Here is a 19482-nt window from a genome sequence, read left to right as displayed (position 1 = left end):
CTTTCCTATTTCCATACGCTCCACACTTGCTCTCTTCAAGTACGCACCAGAACGAGAGAGTTATTTTGAACAGCAACAGCCCGAATCCCTCCCAGCCAGGATGGGAAATGGTTCCTTAAGTTGCTCTTGAAAGAAGGGTGTACAGTGGACCCTCTACTTAAGGAATTAATCCGTATTGGAATGGTGGCTGCAAGTCGAAAAGTCTGTAAGTTGAATCTCCATTGACCTACAATGCACTGAAAACCGATTAATCCCATAACTGGCAGTTTTTATTCTATTTTTGTTCCATTTTGGTTTTTTTCTGGTCTGTAAGTCGATTCTCTGGCTGCAAGTCGAATCTAAATTTTGCAGCCAGAGAAGTCTGTAACTCGAAAAGTCTGTAAGTCGAGCCGTCTGTAAGTCAAGGGTCCACTGTATTGTTTACTAGGCAGCCTCCACGTGGCTGACAGAGCAATGTTCCCTCTGTATGACTCTGACACTGACGGAGAGCCAAGAGTACTTCTGCCACGAATGCCAATGAAATCCCGGGAACACTGCTCTCTCTCATTCTCTCTCTCTCTCTCTCTCTCTCTCTCACTCACACACACACACACACACACACACACACACACACAAACCTGTCATGGGTGAGCATGGATGATGCATTAAGGTCCACAACCCATTGCGCCATGACTGGAGAGGGGCAGGGATCCCAGTTTGGCACTTTAGGTACACAGCTGTTCCGCAGGTGCCCCGGCTTCCCAGCCCTGCCTCCTCCAGAGGCGCCCACCCAGAGATGGTGTGAAGCTGCCTCTAAATGGGTGCCCACCGGAGAAGCCGGGGCTGGGAAGCTGCACTGCTGCCTCTGAGTAGACACCCACCACAGATCCACCTGAAGCGCTGAAATGGCGCAAAGTGACAAAACACGGCTTGTGCCCATCTCTAGCCATGACCAATGCTCACCTCTAGAGGGAGAGCATTTAAGGGTAGGACAGAGATGATCAAGGAATACATGAGTTTGCTTCTCCCCAAGAAAACATCGCATTTGCACCGTTCAAGAAAACGAGGCATATATTGCCTCGGAAAGCTGTACATTCCTGAGGTTACACTACTTTTTGGGAAAAGATTTATACAGCATTATCTGTACGTTTGAAAAATGGGCATGGCACATGTATTTGAAAAATGTACATCAACACACTTTAGTCAACAGGAAAATGTATACCAAGAGTTAGATAGGTAAAAATAGGGACATTTTGAAAAATAAATTGGCACTAAACCATTCACATTTTTCCAAGCAGGAAGGAAGAAAATGAACGTGTAACCTAACAGGAAAGTGGGGTAAATAGGGAATGCTAACAGTATTTGGAGGAAAACAAGTTGACAGATTTTCACACTTCAAGATCAGAAAGAACGGTGCGTCTCACCCGTTGCTTCTCAATGTCTTCTGTGTCTCTGATATCCTGCAACCGGGCTGAGAACCCAACCACCTTGTTTTTCCCTTCTCATGATCCCCGGTGGGGCTGTAGAGGCTCTGTGGGACCGCTCTCACGAGCTACACCTTACATCACAAAGCAAAGTCTCTGAAGGAGCAAAGAAGTCGATCTCAAACTCTCAAAGACATGCAAAGTAAAACTCGAGGCACCCGCTGGCTTACCAGGGTAGAGAAGGCGTGGGTTGGCAGGAGCTCCATCACTTTGGCCACGACTTCCAAACTCTGGCGTAAGTACCGCTGCCATTCCGTCTGCTGCTGTACCAAAAGGAATACCTGGATTTTAACACTTTCACATCACACGACCGCAGGCGACAAAACAAGGAGACAGAATGCCGAGGTGGTAGAGCCGATTTACTCAACTCCATTTCGTGGGGAGAGATTTTTTTTTTTTTTTAAAAGAGTTCTTACTCTAAAGAAACAAAACACCAGTTCTTTAAAAAAAAAAATTAGCAAGTCTAGGAAAATGTTGCACATCTACCTTCTGCTAAGTTTCTGCTTTCAATGATTTCTCCCCCCCCAAAAAAAACAGAGGAATAAAAATGATTTCACCCACGTGCGGTCTAATCTGGCCCAGTCCATTTAACCACTTTGTTTTGCTTGCGAGAAAAACTTTAAACACCTGTATTTTGAGAATCTATTACAGAATCTGGCTCTTTCATGCTTTCCTAAAACTCCAAACTGAACATGGTTGGAGTTGTTAAAAAATATTGTGCCAGCATTTACCAAAGGATCTGGTGCTTAGCGTAGCAGCCACGCACGGACATTATACAGTGGTGCCTCGCAAGACGATGTTAATTCGTTCCACAAAAAATGCTGTCTTGTGAAAAAATCATCTTGCAAAACGTGGTTCCCCATTGGAATGCAATGAAATCTATTTAATGCGTTCCAATGGAAAAGTCGTCCATAGAAAACATCGTCCTGCGAAGCGCAACAGCGATCACAAAAACCAATTGTCTTGCGGATTAATCGTCTTCCGAGGCACCACTGTAATCTTAAAACCTTGCAGCACAGCAGAATATAATTAAGAGGACTACATCCAAAATCTGTTCGTTTGCAGTATTTCAGTTTCGTGACGGTTCTCTTGTTCCCACAGGAACTTCAAAGCTGCACCGTAGTACAAAATTCTGCAGTGTGGTTTTCCAGAGCTACAGAAGACCAGGGACCGGCCACTGAACTGGCCTCAAGGGGTCATTTCCCATTTCATTAGGTCTCTGTAGGTCTCACCTGTTCCTCCAATTAGAAGTTTTCCAGAAAAGCCTTTTCTCCACTAAAACAAAATGTCAGGCAGAGCAAGAGAGGGGGAACACTTGTTTCCTAAAACTGTACCCCCAGAGGCTTCTGGAGGTGTGATTATTCTCTCTCTGTCTCTCTTTTTTTAAACCAATATTTTGAGCACAGAATCAGCTCTGGGGAAATACATACGACTCCCACCAAGTTCTAGACTGACATTCGCAACGATCAGTTCTCAAATCTGTAAGTTTCTGCTTCTTACATCGTCATCCAGTGTTTCATCGTCCAGTTCTTCCAGCTGGGCCTGGTTGTACCTGAACTGTATTCGATTCAACACCTCGGTCAGCAGGAGAACCAGAGCGTCTTCGTACCTGGGAAAAGGTGAATACAGAAATAAATCAAAACACAAGAGGAAAAATAGGAAAGAGGAGAACGAAACATCTAGTTTTAATTAAACTAGAATATGACCCAATCCACTTTGACCCACTAGTCTGTAGGTCATCTCTCAATTCAAACATCTGTTCTTAAGTAACAACTTGGGTCGCCGGCATCAGCCAACATGCCCCTCTGACAAATCTAGCCTTCTGGTTTCTTTCGAAAGACAAAACAAGATAGCAGTATGTATCCTCTTGGGTTTAATCTAGTTGCTTAGTTAGTGACAGAACTAATCATATTTACCCATGCTCTTCCCCAGTAATTGGCGGAGTGCCTTCTAATCTGGGAGTCTCATCTTCCAGCACTATCTCTAGTTTCTTTCTGGATTTTCTCATAATAAACTTGTGAAAATATTAAACATCCAGAAAAATTTTTCTCATTGCCTTTTTCTATGCAGAATTAACAATACTGTCACTGCTGTTGTCCATAAGTGACCGTGAAAGACCTTTTTCATGGATGTCATCTTAACACTACTGTTGATGCCCAGCAGCTGCCTTCTAAAACTTCTCAACATTTTGCCCCCATCACCAGTGGAAATATCAGTTTTCTTCTTTTAATGTGACCTTCCGGTGGGTATATTTTTAAAAATTACAGTCCTCTGAGGGTAGCCGTTGAGAAAGGGTAGTCAACAAACTTTGCTCACCCCATGCTAACAACTCTCTTGTTTTCCTGTACAGTCTTATTCCTTTTTATGGCAAAAAAAGGAATTTTTTGACCTATAAACCACAATTTGCTATTTGAATGCTATCTCAGTTTTTCTCTTTCTGTGTGTTTATAGAATACCCTTACTCCTAATGTGACTATCGTCTTGTCTGTTGTTATTTTAAACAATTCCTAAAAAATGTATTTTTTAAAGACATTCTTCTGGACTCCAATCTTCCTGCTCTTTTTACAATCCAATCGCATTATTAGATCACAAACTTTCAAATAAACAAGGCTTGTGTGCTTTTAACTTCCTTTTTCTTTAAATCACCCTTTAAAAAAAAAAGCTCTATAGAAATAACTTCTAAAATCATTTGCTGCTCCAGGATCAACATCACAGAGAGAGAACATACATTTGTTCTGGATTCGAAGTCCACCAGCCCTACCCAGCATAACAAATGATGAGAGGTGATGGGAGACGCAGCCCTGTCAAGCAGGGCATATTAAAATGGCCCTGTGACTGAGTTACAATGTGACGTCATTCAACAATGAATTTCATTTCTCAAGAGGAGCAAAGAGCTATTTAGGTAAAGGTAAAGGTTCCCCTTGACATTTAGTCCAGTTGTGTCCGACCCTAGGGCATGGTGCTCATCCCTGTTTCCAAGCCGTAGAGCCAGCGTTCCTCCTAAGACAGTTTCCGTGGTCATGTGGCCAGCGCACCTAGACACGGAACGTTGTGACCTTCCCACCGTGGTGGTACCTATTTATCCACTCGCATTTACATGCTTTCAAACTTGGTTGGCAGGAGCTGGGACAAAGCGACGGGAGCTCACTCCGTCGCATGGATTCGATCTTACCACTGCTGGTCTTCTGACCTTGCAGCACAGAGGCTTCTGCGGTTTAACCTGCAGCACCACCACATCTCTCAAACTGCTATTTAGCAACTGCAAATGCGGAAGTTAAACTATTTTCTCATGAGCCTTCCTAGTTGCTCAAAGAAAAACAAAAACGTAACACCCACAGAGTTCAGAGACTGACATCAACGGGCAGTGACATAGCAAGTTGCTGGGAGTACTTACTGTCCCCGTATTCTTTTCTTTCATAAGAGGGAGTAGTAAACAAAGCCAGAGAGACATTCACCTTCCTTTGCTCCCCTCCTCCGCTCAGTATAATAAAAAACAGACTGCTGCAAGGTGATCCTGTGGTTTTTCTGAATCTCCCTACACGTGAAAGACTCAACTTGAGCAACTATGTCCAAGGACCCACGAGATCAATGATTCCCCTCTCCATGCAACAAGGAGAGCAAAAGTGGAAATTCTGCACTCATATCTCAAGGAGTGCAGAAGGAGTCAAATGATCTGGGAGGTCAGGATCCGCCATCTGAATGGGACAATTTCTACTTTGTGCTTTTCTGAATAAAATAGGCTTACTCTAAAGTGGACGGGAAGTCTCAAACACTGTTCCTGTGGTGTAACCACACTTGCATGTAAACACCCGCTTTACAACATCCTGTTCACATGATTGCTGTAAGAGCTGCCTTTAAAAAGCTTCTCCCACAAAGAATGGCACAACTTTCTTTTTCTTTTACTCTCACAAATAGCAAAGTCAAGGTTTAGTTGGTGCACAGTGTATATTTCTGGCTCTGGAGTGACCGGGCAGAATGAATTAAGACTTCTATTTCCCACTATCCTGGATCTGGTCTGTGCAATCAGTAGAATGAGATGGCAGAAATGACGTTTAAGGCAGAATCGCCTTTAAAACACAAAATACCACCTAAAAATATGTCTGAAAGAACATTTGCAGTGCAGATAATAGACTAAGCTAAACTTGTCTTTCTAATAGGCATTTTTTTAGCTTGCTTGATTTAATTTATTTTAATGGTCTGGATCCAGTGGAATATTTTTATTGGCATCTGATGCTTCTGCCAGAATTGCCAATTAAGGTACACTTTAAACATCTGCTACAGAGGGCTGAGAAACCCTACAGACCATGTTATTCTATCTCTTTTTTTGGCACAATGATTACAGCACGAGGGGAAAGTGTCAGTTCTGCTAACCCTGCGTTGCGGCCAATCTGAGGATCATTCAAAAGCATGTCTACGTGCTGTCTAAATGGCCTGTATGTTAAGGATGTTGTCCTTTTCAGCTGAAATCCTAAAAATGTGGATGGACAGCGAAAACAAAGAGGATCACACTGCACGGCTGGCAAACTCATTTCAGTCTCTAAAGATTCACATGAGAACACCTGGTAGGAGAAAGTACACTTCACATGACCAAGGGATTTATCACTTCGTTACCTTATTGGCAAGCCATGTCGCTCACCTGTTGAGGACAGCTTCTTTATCTGCCAGACGACTCTTTATTTTGCTGGTCAAGTAGTCCAGGAAAAGAGTCCAGATGTCTAAGCAGGAGAAGTAACCTTCGTGGCTAGGCTGTTAATATAGGTGTGAATATCTCAAGTTATCAACACAAATTTAGTCACCGAGTTGTCATCATCATTTCACAACAAGCTTAAGCTTTCTTCTCCTTATCTGGCAAAATAACCCTTCCTCCAAATATACATCCAGTTTGCTCCCAGGGAGCTTGGCTATCTTTTTTTTTTACTCCCACCTCTTGCTGATTTTCCTTTGGCATTTGGTGCTGATCCGAAGAGGTTCAGTTCTAACAAACAGGAATCAGAGTTTTCTAACTGGACCGAGACACGCTTAAGTAACATAACCGAGCTGATAGGAGACTGCACGAAGCTGCATGGTGCAAGGATGGTGTAAACAAATTCTAATGGAGAGTCTGGACAGTCATTGAGAACAAGTGTGTTTTTGGATGCCCCAAATTAGAGGCATTTATCTTTGAAAGCCCACTGTGAGAGAACAAAAGTTAACAGGTTTTCGACAGGCAACAAGCTGGCCTTTGTGGGAAGCAACATGCCAGATTACAAAGGCCCTTGGTCTTCTTAACCCCCCCTCCCAACACTCTTATGACCTTATTCAAAGGCGCATCTTATTTTTGAAATGTATTTGCCCCTCAATGGCCAAGCAGCATTGCCTAAGGGATGCTGGCAAACATCCACCATGTCTATCATCTCAACCTCTCACAACCTGACATGGTCTAACAAGACACGTCTCCCGGACCTGACCTGTCTTTAGAGGCTGAGCCAGTGATAATCTGAGAGACACTGCATTTCTGTTGGTGACACCTCACTTTCAGAACTGCCTCTTCAGAAAGTCTCATATGATGCCCTTCCTGGGACTTGTTTTAAAAACCCTTACGCTTCTCTCTTGATTCACAGATGTTATATTCCTGTCTGGCCCTAGTTTTTGTCTGGCTCCATTTCTACCTTGTTTTAACCTCTTATTTCTTATGACTCCGTATTTTAACATCTTAACATGAAATAACTTTAAATTTGGTCTGTTTTAATTATTGTTTTTATAATATAATAACATCACAACAGATAGTCCTGCCCGCATTGCCAGCTTTTAGCCTAGTTTATTTGGTCCTACATTTCTCCCTCTGCCATGGAGGTAAAAAATACAGACACAGAATGAGGCAAGCAAAGACATCACAATGGCCCAATTATATCCCTCTCTCCTCCTCCTCCTCACCAATTCTCTTTGAAAAAATCTGAGAGATTCCATGCAACTCAAACACTATGTCTTGCATTTCAAATATTGGCTGGCTGAGAGAAGAAGATACTAGGCTATGCACTGGGCAGGTTTAAAGAACTTTGTAAAAAAACGCTGTCAGGTGATCTTATTTGCTCTGTACTTTCTCTTCTGCTTGCAGCAAAACAGCTACTGAAAGGCTTTGTTCTTAGCCAAGACCTCTGTGTTGCCCGAGACAATATGTAACTTCCAGAGCTGCCTGATTCCTAAAATGAGCACAGGACTTTCAGTGGCAGCCGCTAGAAAATGCAACTTTCAAACAATAAATGCAAGCCTAGGATCCTCATATGGAAGCTCTGAAGCAAAGGCTTACAGGAGATACACACCTTTACGCACTGCAGTTAATAATTAAACATTTTTTTTCAGTTTAAGGAAAAGTTGAATTCTAGCACCGTACCTGATGGAAAGTGTACTTGAACAGCAGCGCAAGGAATTCAACCACAGGGAACTGGGAATAGGATTCAATCCTCCTCAAGTGGACGCTTACAAAGAGGCGCAGAAAATCAGTAAACTTCTCTATATAACTGCAATGGACAAATGAGAGAAAGTCCAAGTCAATGTATGTGGATATTTTCAAAATCATTAGAGAAATACTGAAGCCCGTTTAGCCTCTCTCATGAAACAGTAAATGTGAAAGTCAACTGAAGCCCCACAACCGTCACCTACATAGCGGCCAACCCTTCGTTCCACCGTTACCTAAAACACAGCAGAAACAGACTCGTCAAACGTGGCTGCAACTCCTTAAAATATCTCCTAAGAGCCTCCCCTTCTGAGTGTCTTCCCAAAGAGGCTTTGTACTCCCGTCCCCATTAGAAGGCTGACCTGTCTCACCGTCAGACCTCATTTTGAAAACCTGGTTGTTGGAAACGTAGGTAACACAAACAGAATTCTGATTCCTTTATCCTAGCCTTTGTAACGTAAGCATCTCTGAAAGCAAGAGACTTATTTATTTATTTATTTATTTATTTAACTTATATGCCGCCCACACTACCCGAAGGTCTCTGGGCGGCTTACAGCATTTAAAATACAATAAAAAGGCAAAATAAAAGGGCAAAATAATTAAAATGCAATTAAAATATATATTTTAAAAATTGCCATCAGGTAAGCTCACATTCGACTGAGGTTTTAAACCAATCACTCATGGTTTTGTTAGCTATGATGTCCCAGCTACTGATGCCAACATTTGCTGAAGCACCACCTGCTTCTACTGCGTAGGAAACAAGACGATGCTTCTTGTGGTGGTGGTGGTGGTATGGAAGAACGAGCAGATAGGACTTTGCTAACTGAAGGAGGAAAGGGCAGAACAGATACCCACAAAGGTCTGCCCATGGGAGGGAGCATTAAGAGGTCTGCTTGTATCCCAATTCTCAGCTCTGAATCTCATGTTCGGTTCTGCTAATGCAACATCGACAAAGCAGTTGCTACAGCAACGGACCAGTCTTAGCAGACATTTTACACAACATCCCCTCTCTCCCTTGTAGTAGGGAGAAGTAACAGAAGGGAAGCGAGCAAGGAAGGAAGATCATACCCGGGGCAAGACATCAAGAGAGATGAGTGAAATGCATGACTGGGGAGCAGGCAAAAGGTTCACTGTCCTCAAGCCGAAGAAAATGTCACCGAGGAGTGCGCTAGCTTACTTTAAAAACCATGTCAGCCTTTCAGGACATACACCCCCCCCAAAAAACAAACTTTACTGTCAGAGAGTGCTGATGGATCCCTTGAATCCTGACCCCACAGAAGAATGAGCAATAATATGACACACAAAACATTGCTGTGCCTTACAACATATTGTGCATCTGCCACTGTTTAAAAATATTCAAGAGATCTCCTACAGAGCCACAGTTTCTCTCTTTGCTTTCTTTCCTTGTGAAACGACTCAGACAAAAGCCACTTCGAAGGTTTCTTAGTACATTTTTTGAGGGAAAACAGATTAGCTGAGAATCTATCCTTTTCCCCCTAAAATAAGACCTAACCTGAAAATGAGCCCTAGTATGATTTTTCAGGAGGCTCGTAATATAAGCCCTACCCGAAAAATAAGCCCCAGTGAAGTGAAACCCCACCCTCCACTCTTGTGCAGCAGCCAGAAGAAGGTGACAGGACTGTATATGAATAAACATGAAAAAAAATAAAACATCCCCTAAAAATAAGCCTTAATATGTTTTTTTGGAGCAAAAATTAACATAAGACCCTGTCTTATTTTCGGGGAAACAGGGTAGTCCACACTTTAAACCCCCTTCCACATTTTTTAAAAAAGATAATCCAATTTTGAAAAATAATGAAAGACAGGATTTGCTTGGAATCCATTTGCATAGGCGGACAGTACGTAATTCAAAATAGAACAAGCCCTCTCAGGTGTCTCAAACGGTTCAAGGCACATTTTAAAGAACACTGCAGTTTCCTAGTTGCAGCCTTCCTCACCTAATGCCCACCAGCTACTCCCTATCCCCATGGCTGGGGATGATGGGATCTGTAGTCCAACGTATCTCGAAGGCACGCGATTCGGAAAGTGTGCCTGGTGCATTTCATCTGTACCCAATATTCCTTTCCCTCCAGTCTTCTACCCACGTGACACAGTGTGCTAACTAGAAAGGGAAACACTCCTTTACCTCCAGGTGGGGCTCTTTTGACTGCCTTTGCCAAACGAAGGCAAACTCAGATCTCGTACAACCTCTTGACCTGCAGTCAAACTGTAATGAATGGGGAGGAAAAAGAGACACACGCCTACAGCATCGCACCTACTTTGCAAAGTCAGCTTCCCGCAGCCAACATACCTGCTCACACCTACCTCCCCACCTTTTCTTCTTCACCACAGGACTCTGAAAAATGGTGATTAGACACAGCACAAATAATAAGAAACCAATAACGACAACCCTGCAGTTAGCACAAAAGGTGGAGCATCGCAAAGCTGCTGGTGAGGTCTTCCTTACCTCTCGTCCAGTTCCTCCAGCCGACTCTTCACTGTATGGGCGTTGTTCTCCTTGGTGATCTTCTGCAGGAGGTAGAAGGTCTGCTGGAACATCCTCAGCAAGTACTCCTCAAACTCCACAGGCACACAGTTCTTTGACATCAGTTCGTTGATGCAAGACATGGCAAGAACCCCTAGCTGGCCACGCTCTTGATTCAAGACAGAGTTCTGGCTGCTGCCGTTGATGGAGGACATCTTCCTGGCTCGGGTGTCGCAGCCAAAGCGTGCAAAGTGAAAGACGGTGGTCAGGAGGGACGGGGTGATGCTTGTTGACAAAGGGATCCAGCTGAAGAGATGGGCGAGGCACTCCAGCGCCAAGGAACAGATGTACTCGCTCTCCGTATCCAGAACGGGGATTGGCTGGTTCAGTACCTTGACTGCACTGGGGCTCTGCAACAGGCTACTTAAGAGGTCACCTAGGGAAGGAAAGAGAACCCATCAGCCCACAATGCGCACAGATCACATAACTAAGCTCGCCTGATTGCAAAGTTTGTTGTAATGCTCAAGCAACTGTCCACGAAGCAGAACGTCCTGCGGCTTGGTGAGGTTCATTCCAAGAATAAGGTGTGTGTGGGGGGTGCACTCTTGAGAAGACACACTTTAGGGGTGTGTGGATGAGCAATCCTGCAAGACATGAGGTGGTTGAAAGTCTTTGGATCCATTTCTTCTTCTTCTTTTTTTAAAGAACTTTTAAACGGCAAAAGGGAGCTGATGTATCAAGTAGCTAGGCAACGCAGCTTCTTCTGCGTGCTTCCAAAACGCAGTCAGAAAATGCAGCCACTGCAAATGACCCTATTTAATGGTTCAGCATTTATTGATTTGATTTCTATATTCTCCACCTGACCAAGGGCCACTCTGGGTGGCTCACAACAATAATAACAACATTAGCGGCCTGTCTTTCTGATGTTTAATAGACTGTGCAAAAGACGACGACTTTTTGGGTTTCTTCAGTTTCGGCTGCTGTTTTGGTACCGAGGGAGATTTTGGTACCGGTGATTTCAGGTGTCGAACCACCAGACTTAGTCTTGGCAGGCAGTTTCGCCTTGGATTTGTACTTTACTGAGAAGGCCACAGAAGCGTCCGGAGACGGTAACAGAGGTGGTGGCATCTGTACGGATTCCACATTCGGTGAAGGGCGAAGAGAACATTCCCACAAGTAAGAACAGAGTGCTGTCTTAATTTAAGGGCCAGTTTAGTAAAAGTCTTGCAAATAGGGCAAAAAACCTCACCATTTGAGATCCTTACTACAACAGTTAAGGTGACTCAAATTTCCATGACCACTCGCAGAAAGGTCCAGTATTTAGAGACAATGGCTTGAGTGAAGTCCACAGAGTCTGTTTCAAGCCGAAGCAGCTTTCGAACAGGGGGGCAACCTCCTTCTCAGCTTGCGTTCCTAACTACTGCCTTTACTAGGCCTCGCTCTCTGGCTGTGTTTGTACGGTTTACAGTGGATTGCTTCTAAGCACACACAACGGAGGAGGTTGGGTTGTGGTTCCCAACCATCTCAGCTGTCAAAATGTTTGGGGAGCAGAATGAAATTTAATGGCCCAGTCTTGCAGGACATACTGCCCCAATGAAGCCTTTTCTGGATATAAATTCTGGAAGTCACTTACCTTGTTTTCCTTTGAAAGCTAAGCTGGGATTTAATTGGCTACACAGGGAAAGTCTTGTCGAGCCAAAACCATTTACTAAAACCCTGGACGGAATTTGTTCAGCAAAATTAAGTCTTCTGGTATGTCAGCTATATCTCATGCTTCGTGGACTGAACTTAATGTGTCCTTTAATTAAAACAGCGCCGCAGATGTCAGACAGAAACACTTTGCATGTAATTTACAGCCTGCCCTGGCTTTTAAGTGTTAGGCATCTTGTATGCTAAAGAGATAGGGAGTCTTCCTAAATGGTTCAGGACTGTTCCAGCAGATATAAATTACTAGAGTTCGGCATGCGCTCCTTTGCATCATGAACATCCTGCCTGCCAGGATAAGATGAATTAATGCATGTTATTAGAAGGTGAATTCAGACACAACTGGTGCAGTCCAACTGCATCTGCGATGCGGTTTCTTGCCAAGTGGCTGAGATAGATGTCAAAGGAATCTCAGGCCACAAAGCAGGAGTCAATAACAAGGTGCCAGCTCAGCTGGCATCTCTCCTTTGGAAAACAGAGCACGGCTGGCATGTTATGGGCACCTTCTGTGTGATCCTTGGGCACAAAAAAGAGTTGGCCTTCCTGCAGTTCCCATAGAGCTGAAGTGTCCTTTCCCCGTATGTCCACCCCTTTGTGTTTCTTCCTTATAAAACTGAGGTCTAGTTTATCAGCGAAACACACAGCTCACCAAAACTTTTTTTGGCATAAACGGCATAATGCATAAGTGCATTATAAACAAAACAAACAAACAAACAAGCATGATTCAAGCCTTACCACTTTCTCCTGAGGTTGGAGACGGTGGCGGAGTGGCAGCAGTAACACTGTATTTATCCCAGATGCTTTCCAAAATACCTATGAAGGAAGAAGAAAAGCCTTAGCAATGGCAGACAAGTTGCTACCCACCCCTACACCTTAAAACATGTTCTACAGTCTTTCCAACTTTGGGTCCCCAGAGGTGAGACTGAAACCATCACTCATGGAGGTAACAAGTATTATATAGGAATGGGCCGGCCTGTTTTTGTCTAGAGGAAGACTGTTAGAATGCTTTAGTTGTAGATGCTTGTTCTTAACCCAGATGTTCTGATTAATTATAGACAAGTCTTATGTTTATCATTTCCAATCAAAGCATGCAAGAAGTTGGTGGCAGTGGCCCTTCAGACACTCCTGGATGACACGAGTCATCTGAACCCATGATATCCGGGCCTTTGGCCAAGATAAAGAATGCAGACTCTTTGGGTTGCCTACACCAGAGAACAAAGAGGGTACGGGACCTTTTGTTGGTGCCAGAAGCTGGCCAAGAGATGCTTGCTTAAACCTTCAAAGCCCTCAACAGCTAGCTTGGGACCTGGCTATCTAAGGGATCACCTGCTTAGTTATGAACTTGTTCAGATGTTAAGATTTTTGGGAGAGGCCTTCTTTAGAATACCACTAGCTGCAGAGACCCCGTGTGACGGGTATGCGAGAGGACTTTCTCCCATGTATCCTCCAGATCGCGAAGCCCACTCCTTTCAAAGCTGTGAACAGTTTTCACTCTTGCTGCTTTTAGGAAGGGTGTGAAACTGTATCATTTAAACTGGAGATTAATCCTGTCTTTATGTGCTGAAATTATTTTAATTCTTTCGAGATGCATTGATTCAAGTGTCTGCCATGGTCTTGTTTTATTTGGTTTTAATGGATACACGTTTGACTCTATTTTTACAGCTCTTTTTATTATGTTTTGCGATTGCAAGCTGCTTTAGTCATGGGAAGGCAGAGTAATGTATATATGTAATTAACAACAGCAACAGTATAAAACCCGGGCTGTCATTCTCTGCTGTTCCCGCTCACCTGTGAGGAGCCCAAGGACAGTTTGAACCTGGTCAAGAAGCAGCTTCCTCAGCTCTTCTTTCCGAGCAATGCTGAGGTCCTCCCGTGGGCAGGCCAGTTCTTCGGATGTTGTCTTCAGCATGATCAACCCAAGAGGTGTCGTCACCGGGGACTGGATCAACTGTTGAAAGAACTAGGCATAAGTACTACCCAGCTAACAGTTTTTCCAATTTGAAAAGAAACGAGAAGTCCTAAAAACGATGTGTTGATTTTAACTCAGCCAGGTCTCTGAACAGGGTTACAAGATGGAACTGGCAGAGCAGAATATACTGCAGTAACAGCAGGGCAATGTATAGCCAGGATGTTGAACGGCTCAGAGATAGCAAAAAAGAGCATCATAAAGAAATAATCACCCAGAGATACATAAAGTACAGCCTTCAAAGGTAAGCCTGTATTATTTTCTAACTGTAATGCAGATTCTCTACATTAGAGGTAGGATGCTGAGACAGAGCGAGAGGCAGTGGCATTTCTCATATGAATTCATAATGGAATGGAAATTTGAGCTAAAGCACTAGCCTGTGTTCTTCACCAAGCGACACTACTATCTACCCACTTGCATTACTGAAGACGGTAGATTTGTACACTTTCAGGACAGGAACTGATTCTTTCCATGGTTGTTTGTTTTCTCTAATAAAATTCAAATAGCATCTAACACATAGCATTAGGTATCCTGAACAGCTGTCTTTAGAGTCCATATACTAAGATCTCACTTGGGGTTCCTTCTCGGGTGTTCACCCTTAAGATCAGCGAGGCTAGCTTGCCGCAGATACAGGGCCTCTTCAGTGGTGGTTCCAAAGGTTTGGAACTCAGTTCTAACATGACTTTCCCCTTCCAATGTAACATTATAGAGTACAGGTCTTGAAGAATTTCCAGCTCAAGATGCCTTCAACTGATAGATTACTTAAGTTAGTAGATATGTTTTTTAAAAATAAATTCACATATCTGTTTTAATCTGATAGCCTTTAAATTGGACACTGCTTCTCTCTCCCTCTATTTTTGCATCTCCTATGGAGGACGTAGTACTTAAAAGCAGGTGAAAAGCACCTGAAATCAACACATTAGACTCCTCTTCTCCATATTAAAAAAAAACATTTGATTGAGACACATTCACAAAATCCAGCTTCACTAAAGGATCTTCTAGGAACCATCGTACCTGTAAAATATTGGTAAAGAAATCATGGTAGAACATCGGCCAGTCTTGCCGACCAATATCCACAATGACTTTGCAAAGCTTGTTCCTGATGAAGTAGGGCAGAGTTTTGTGGTGAGCCAAAAGAAGCTTGGGCAGGCAGCTGCGAATCTCCATTTTATCTTGAGACGGGACCCCCAGCCACATTTTGTTAATCAGGTTCTGAAAAAAGAGACATCACAGGGTATCAACCTTGGGGTCTCTAAAGAGTGGACTTCTTTATGCTCAAGGCTACAGCTAAAGGCTGACAAGAAAAGATAATAAACTGAGAGGTAAAGATACCAACGACAGTCTAGAAAAACGTTCCATTATTTGGGCATTTGCCAGAGAGAAAGGTTACTTGGCAACCATGAAATACTGACTCAGAATTGAAGAGGAACCGTTTTTAATCCGCAGAGAATCATAACCTTGTAAAAGTAAACATTGTGCTCAAGATATGAAATGAGATCCTACTAGTTCGCGGAACAAAAAAATCAGCAAATTTGCGGTTAATTGGATGTTACAAAATCTACTGACCCATCTTTGTAAAAAGGGTGCAGCTGTTACACTAGCACCATGCAAACCGCCACTAGGACTGCTATTAGGTACTCAGAATTAAATCAGACAAGGGGAGCAAATTTAGAATATTTTTCTAAATAAAAAGAAACCACATTTAAAAAAAACGCCACCACCAACACATGGGAAGCAACTGATCTCTCTAAGTAGTGATAGGTATAAAACAGAAAAAGCTGATCTACCCGATTTTGCAACTCTTACCACAAATTCAGACACCCATAAAAAGAAGAAAGAGTGACTCTTCCTCATGAAAGCCTTTCTGTATTATCAGACCCAAATCTATGACTGCGACTACAATTTTCTGTGTTCTCAATCGTACACGAGCCACTGTTGGAGACAACAGTGTAAGGTATTTAATTGTGCAGGGCAGCAAACCCAAACAGGAATGTTTTGAATGGTTCTTCCCAGAACTCAAGTCATAATGACGTTTTTAGCAAGCATCTCCTAATCTGCAGGAAATATATAAAAAAATAAAAATAAAATCCTTCTTCAGTGGAAGGAACACAAATTTGTCTTTGTCTGAAATCAACCCATCCAAAAAAGAGCAAAACAGATTGAACAAGGTTGACAGAGGGACGGCTGTGGGAGACAGCAGGGGGCTCCAGAACCAAACACGGGTGAAGGTTGTAGCATCGCATAGTGATCTGGGCAGAACCCTGCTCCTTCGACACGCCGAAAAGAGGAGGAAACAATTCCCAGGAAGGTCGTCTGTAGCAGAAGTCCCCAACCTTGGGCCCCCAGATGTTCTTGGACTTCAACTCCCAGAAATACTGGCCAGCAGAGGTGGTGGTGAAGGCTTCGGGGAGTTGTAGTCCAAGAACATCTGGAGGCCCAAGGTTGGGGGCCACTGGCTCTATACAGCACAAGCCAGCTTGTGGAATTTTGAGAGCTCGTAATGGCAAGGAGTAGGTTCTCCACCTCAGGTTCAGAACCCGGGCACCAAAAGGACGGATTTAAAAGAAAAAGCCACCTTGGTCTGTCTCAGCGTGTATAACGATATATTGAAAACCAAAAGGATTGTGGCACCTCGAAGACCAGAAGGCTCACAATCCCTGAAACCTCACAGAGAAATAAATCTGCTGGTTTTTAACAGGTCATGGTACGTTTGCTTTCCATTTTCTTCCTTTTTTTCTTTTTTCGGATTATACAAATGTGTGTGCATACGGGTAATCCTCTGTGTTCTCCCTGGAGTGGGAAAAGGTCTCAGCCCCGGCTTTCAGGGAATTCCTGCCCCAGTGAAACAGAACATCCAGAAGAGGCGTGTTTTCAGTGTGTTTGCTCTTGCCTGGTACCTCACCTCAAACACTGTCAAACTGTACATCATCACATAGTCATTTCTTGTGCTTGACAGGAAGTAGAGGCAGAATCTCCAGGCGCCGATCTGCTGAGCGAAGTTATTCAGGAGCTCCTCTGGGGGGGAAAAATGTTCATCAAAAATATGTGTTAAAACTGTTAACAGTAGAGAACATCAAGCAATTCAACGGCATCTCATAAATTTACTTCCAGATCTTGAACAGAATGGGCTTTCGCACAGATTCAAACATAATCAGTGCTTCTTGTGCAAAGAAACCAGTGTTGTACCCAGAATAAAAGCAGACCACAGGTGGTTATACAGAAATGCTTTTTTTTCTCTTTGTTTTCCAGCTAACTAACTTTACACCCCATTATACCCATGGAACTCAAAGTGAACATAATAAACAAACTACAATCTGTTAACAGGATGAAATACAAATACCTACAACATGTTTGCAACACAAATTCATTCCTGGATTGCTTTAGCTTAAAATGGGCAACATAAGCCCATCATCTGCTTATTTCCCATGTTAATACTGGCTCAGGGCCATTCCTGGATATTCTTCAGTCACTCCCACTTGGGAGAGACAATTTGTTCAACTAAAAAAACAAAAAAACAAACTTGCAGCTCCCACATGACTCCAGGAGGGCCGATTTCCTTTTTTTTTTTTAAAGAAATGGATTAAGTTCTGCTTTAGCTAAGAGCAACATTTGGCCCAGGTTGTGTAAAGGAGAAGCCAACTTCTACTTTACACCGTCTCCAACCATTGCTCCATCTATCTCAACACTATCAAATCCCGCCTGGCAGCAGCTCTCCAGATTTGCAGGATGAGGTCTTTCACAGCCTGACCTGGAAAGACCAAGGAGGTATTCTGAAAGAATCTGGCTTCAGAATAGAGCTAAGAAAGAGGAAATTCAGGCAACGGCAGATGTGACTACATGCAAGTTTGCTTCAAGCACTTATCGAGCAAGGAGGAGTGGGTTGAATATTAGGAAGGCATGGATGGAGGGGAATGCTCATTCTCATTGCTTACCTCCTTTCAGAGCCACTGGCCAGTGATGTGGACACCAAGGCCAGTGGCACCCCCTGCCACCCACTCCATCCTGAAGTCCACGCACAAGATCCCATGAAAAAATGAAGAAGAGAAGGAGTATCACCCCCCCACCCAAAGAAAGGAAAGGTTTACACGTTCAGAAAAAAGAAACGTGAAGAGGGACAAGAGATGCTGTCATTTATCTTCCTACCATGGACCAAGGGATTCCCCGCTTGATTTTGGTGCCCTGGAGCAAAGCTCCAGTCACTCCACCCTGGTTTACAGCCCTGCCTCCTACCATTTCAGCCTCATTTCTCATAATCTGGGGGAAAAGACTACGGGAGGAGCTATGTTGCCAGCCTGCACACGTTTCCATCTCGCTCTTGAAAAGAAAACAAACAAAAAACATAACAAGCCCAACTTCACTCAGTGGAGAACAAGCTGTGTGTAAAGAGAAGGATCTCGCATCCCCTCTCACTTGACTCTTAAATCAGAAGTGGGAAGGTTTTAACCCTCTCGGATTTACTTAGCATTTTTGCTACAACCCCGAGACATTCCCGAGCTACAGCCAAGCACAACACTGTGGTGACAAGGAGGAGTTAGGTACAACCCACTGGTTAGTCAAGTGCAGTCAATTATGAACTGGTTAAGCTCGTGGAGCCAATTAATTGCCTCTGCTCATGAACCAACACACCTAGAGAGACTGCCTATACAAATCTGCATATGAGTTGTTTGTTATGTGTTATCAAGTCGGAACTGACTGATAGTGACCCTAATAGGGCTTTCAAGGTATGTAAGATACTTAAGGCGTGACTTTACCAGTTCCACCCCCCCTTCCAGTGAGTTTGCATGGCTGAGCGGGGATTCGAACTCATTCCTCCTCAGTCCTAGTCCATTACTCTATCCACTTCATCACAATGCTATCACAAATGAGTTACTATAGAGGAAAAATTCAAAATTAAATAAAAGCAAAAATGCTTTCTAAAAAAAAAAAGCAGAGAGAATTATAGTGGTTCACTTGACGTCAAGTCTGATCACCCTTAGAGCTACTGGATGTCTAAAGATAATGGCTGGATAGCTAATCCATGCTTCCTGGCACAGAGAGATTCTTTTGAAACAGTTTGCTGGGAGCTTATTCTGGAATTCAGATTATTCCTGCATTCAAATGGATGTGAGGCAGTGAGTGGGAGAAAGAAAGAATTTCATAAACAGGGAGGACTGCAGTCTCACAGAAAACTATGTAATTCATCGAATCTTTCTCCATTCCATCTCTGCTATGAAAATATATATTGTGCTTTCGCATGCAAGAAGAGAAACAAGGCGCAGGGACTCTCCAACAAACCTGCCATGGAAGACAATCTGTCTTGGTCTTATCCTTTTGCTTACAGAAAGTATCAATTCCTTTGGGGTTAGTTTGTTAATCAACAGCACAAACTACCGCAGAGGAGATGCATTCGCTTAAGCAGGAGGGCTTCTATACAATCCTTGTACAGAAAAGC

The 19482-nt window shown here is 43.4% G+C and overlaps 1 protein-coding gene across 2 annotated transcripts in view; it reads right to left on the bottom strand.

Annotated features, from left to right (window-relative positions):
- XPO6 (exportin 6) overlaps positions 1-19482 on the bottom strand; it is a 51307-nt gene that overhangs the window by 16992 nt on the left and 14833 nt on the right. The window contains exons 3-11 of one of the 2 annotated variants that reach the window (XM_072982871.2): positions 16954-17066; positions 15066-15263; positions 13874-14033; positions 12821-12898; positions 10364-10817; positions 7834-7960; positions 6100-6209; positions 2964-3072; positions 1634-1726 (exon numbers count right to left, since the gene is read on the bottom strand). In XM_072982871.2, coding sequence (XP_072838972.2) covers positions 1634-1726; positions 2964-3072; positions 6100-6209; positions 7834-7960; positions 10364-10817; positions 12821-12898; positions 13874-14033; positions 15066-15263; positions 16954-17066 — 1442 coding nt within the window. The remainder of the gene's footprint in view (positions 1-1633; positions 1727-2963; positions 3073-6099; positions 6210-7833; positions 7961-10363; positions 10818-12820; positions 12899-13873; positions 14034-15065; positions 15264-16953; positions 17067-19482) is intronic. The other variant, XM_072982872.2, reaches the window with a different exon arrangement.

Source organism: Pogona vitticeps, chromosome 13 (assembly GCF_051106095.1).
Source record: "Pogona vitticeps strain Pit_001003342236 chromosome 13, PviZW2.1, whole genome shotgun sequence".
Classification (NCBI taxonomy): Eukaryota; Metazoa; Chordata; class Lepidosauria; order Squamata; family Agamidae; genus Pogona; species Pogona vitticeps.
Note: the sequence above shows the minus strand (reverse complement) of the source record. Positions and strands in the feature narration are given on the sequence as shown.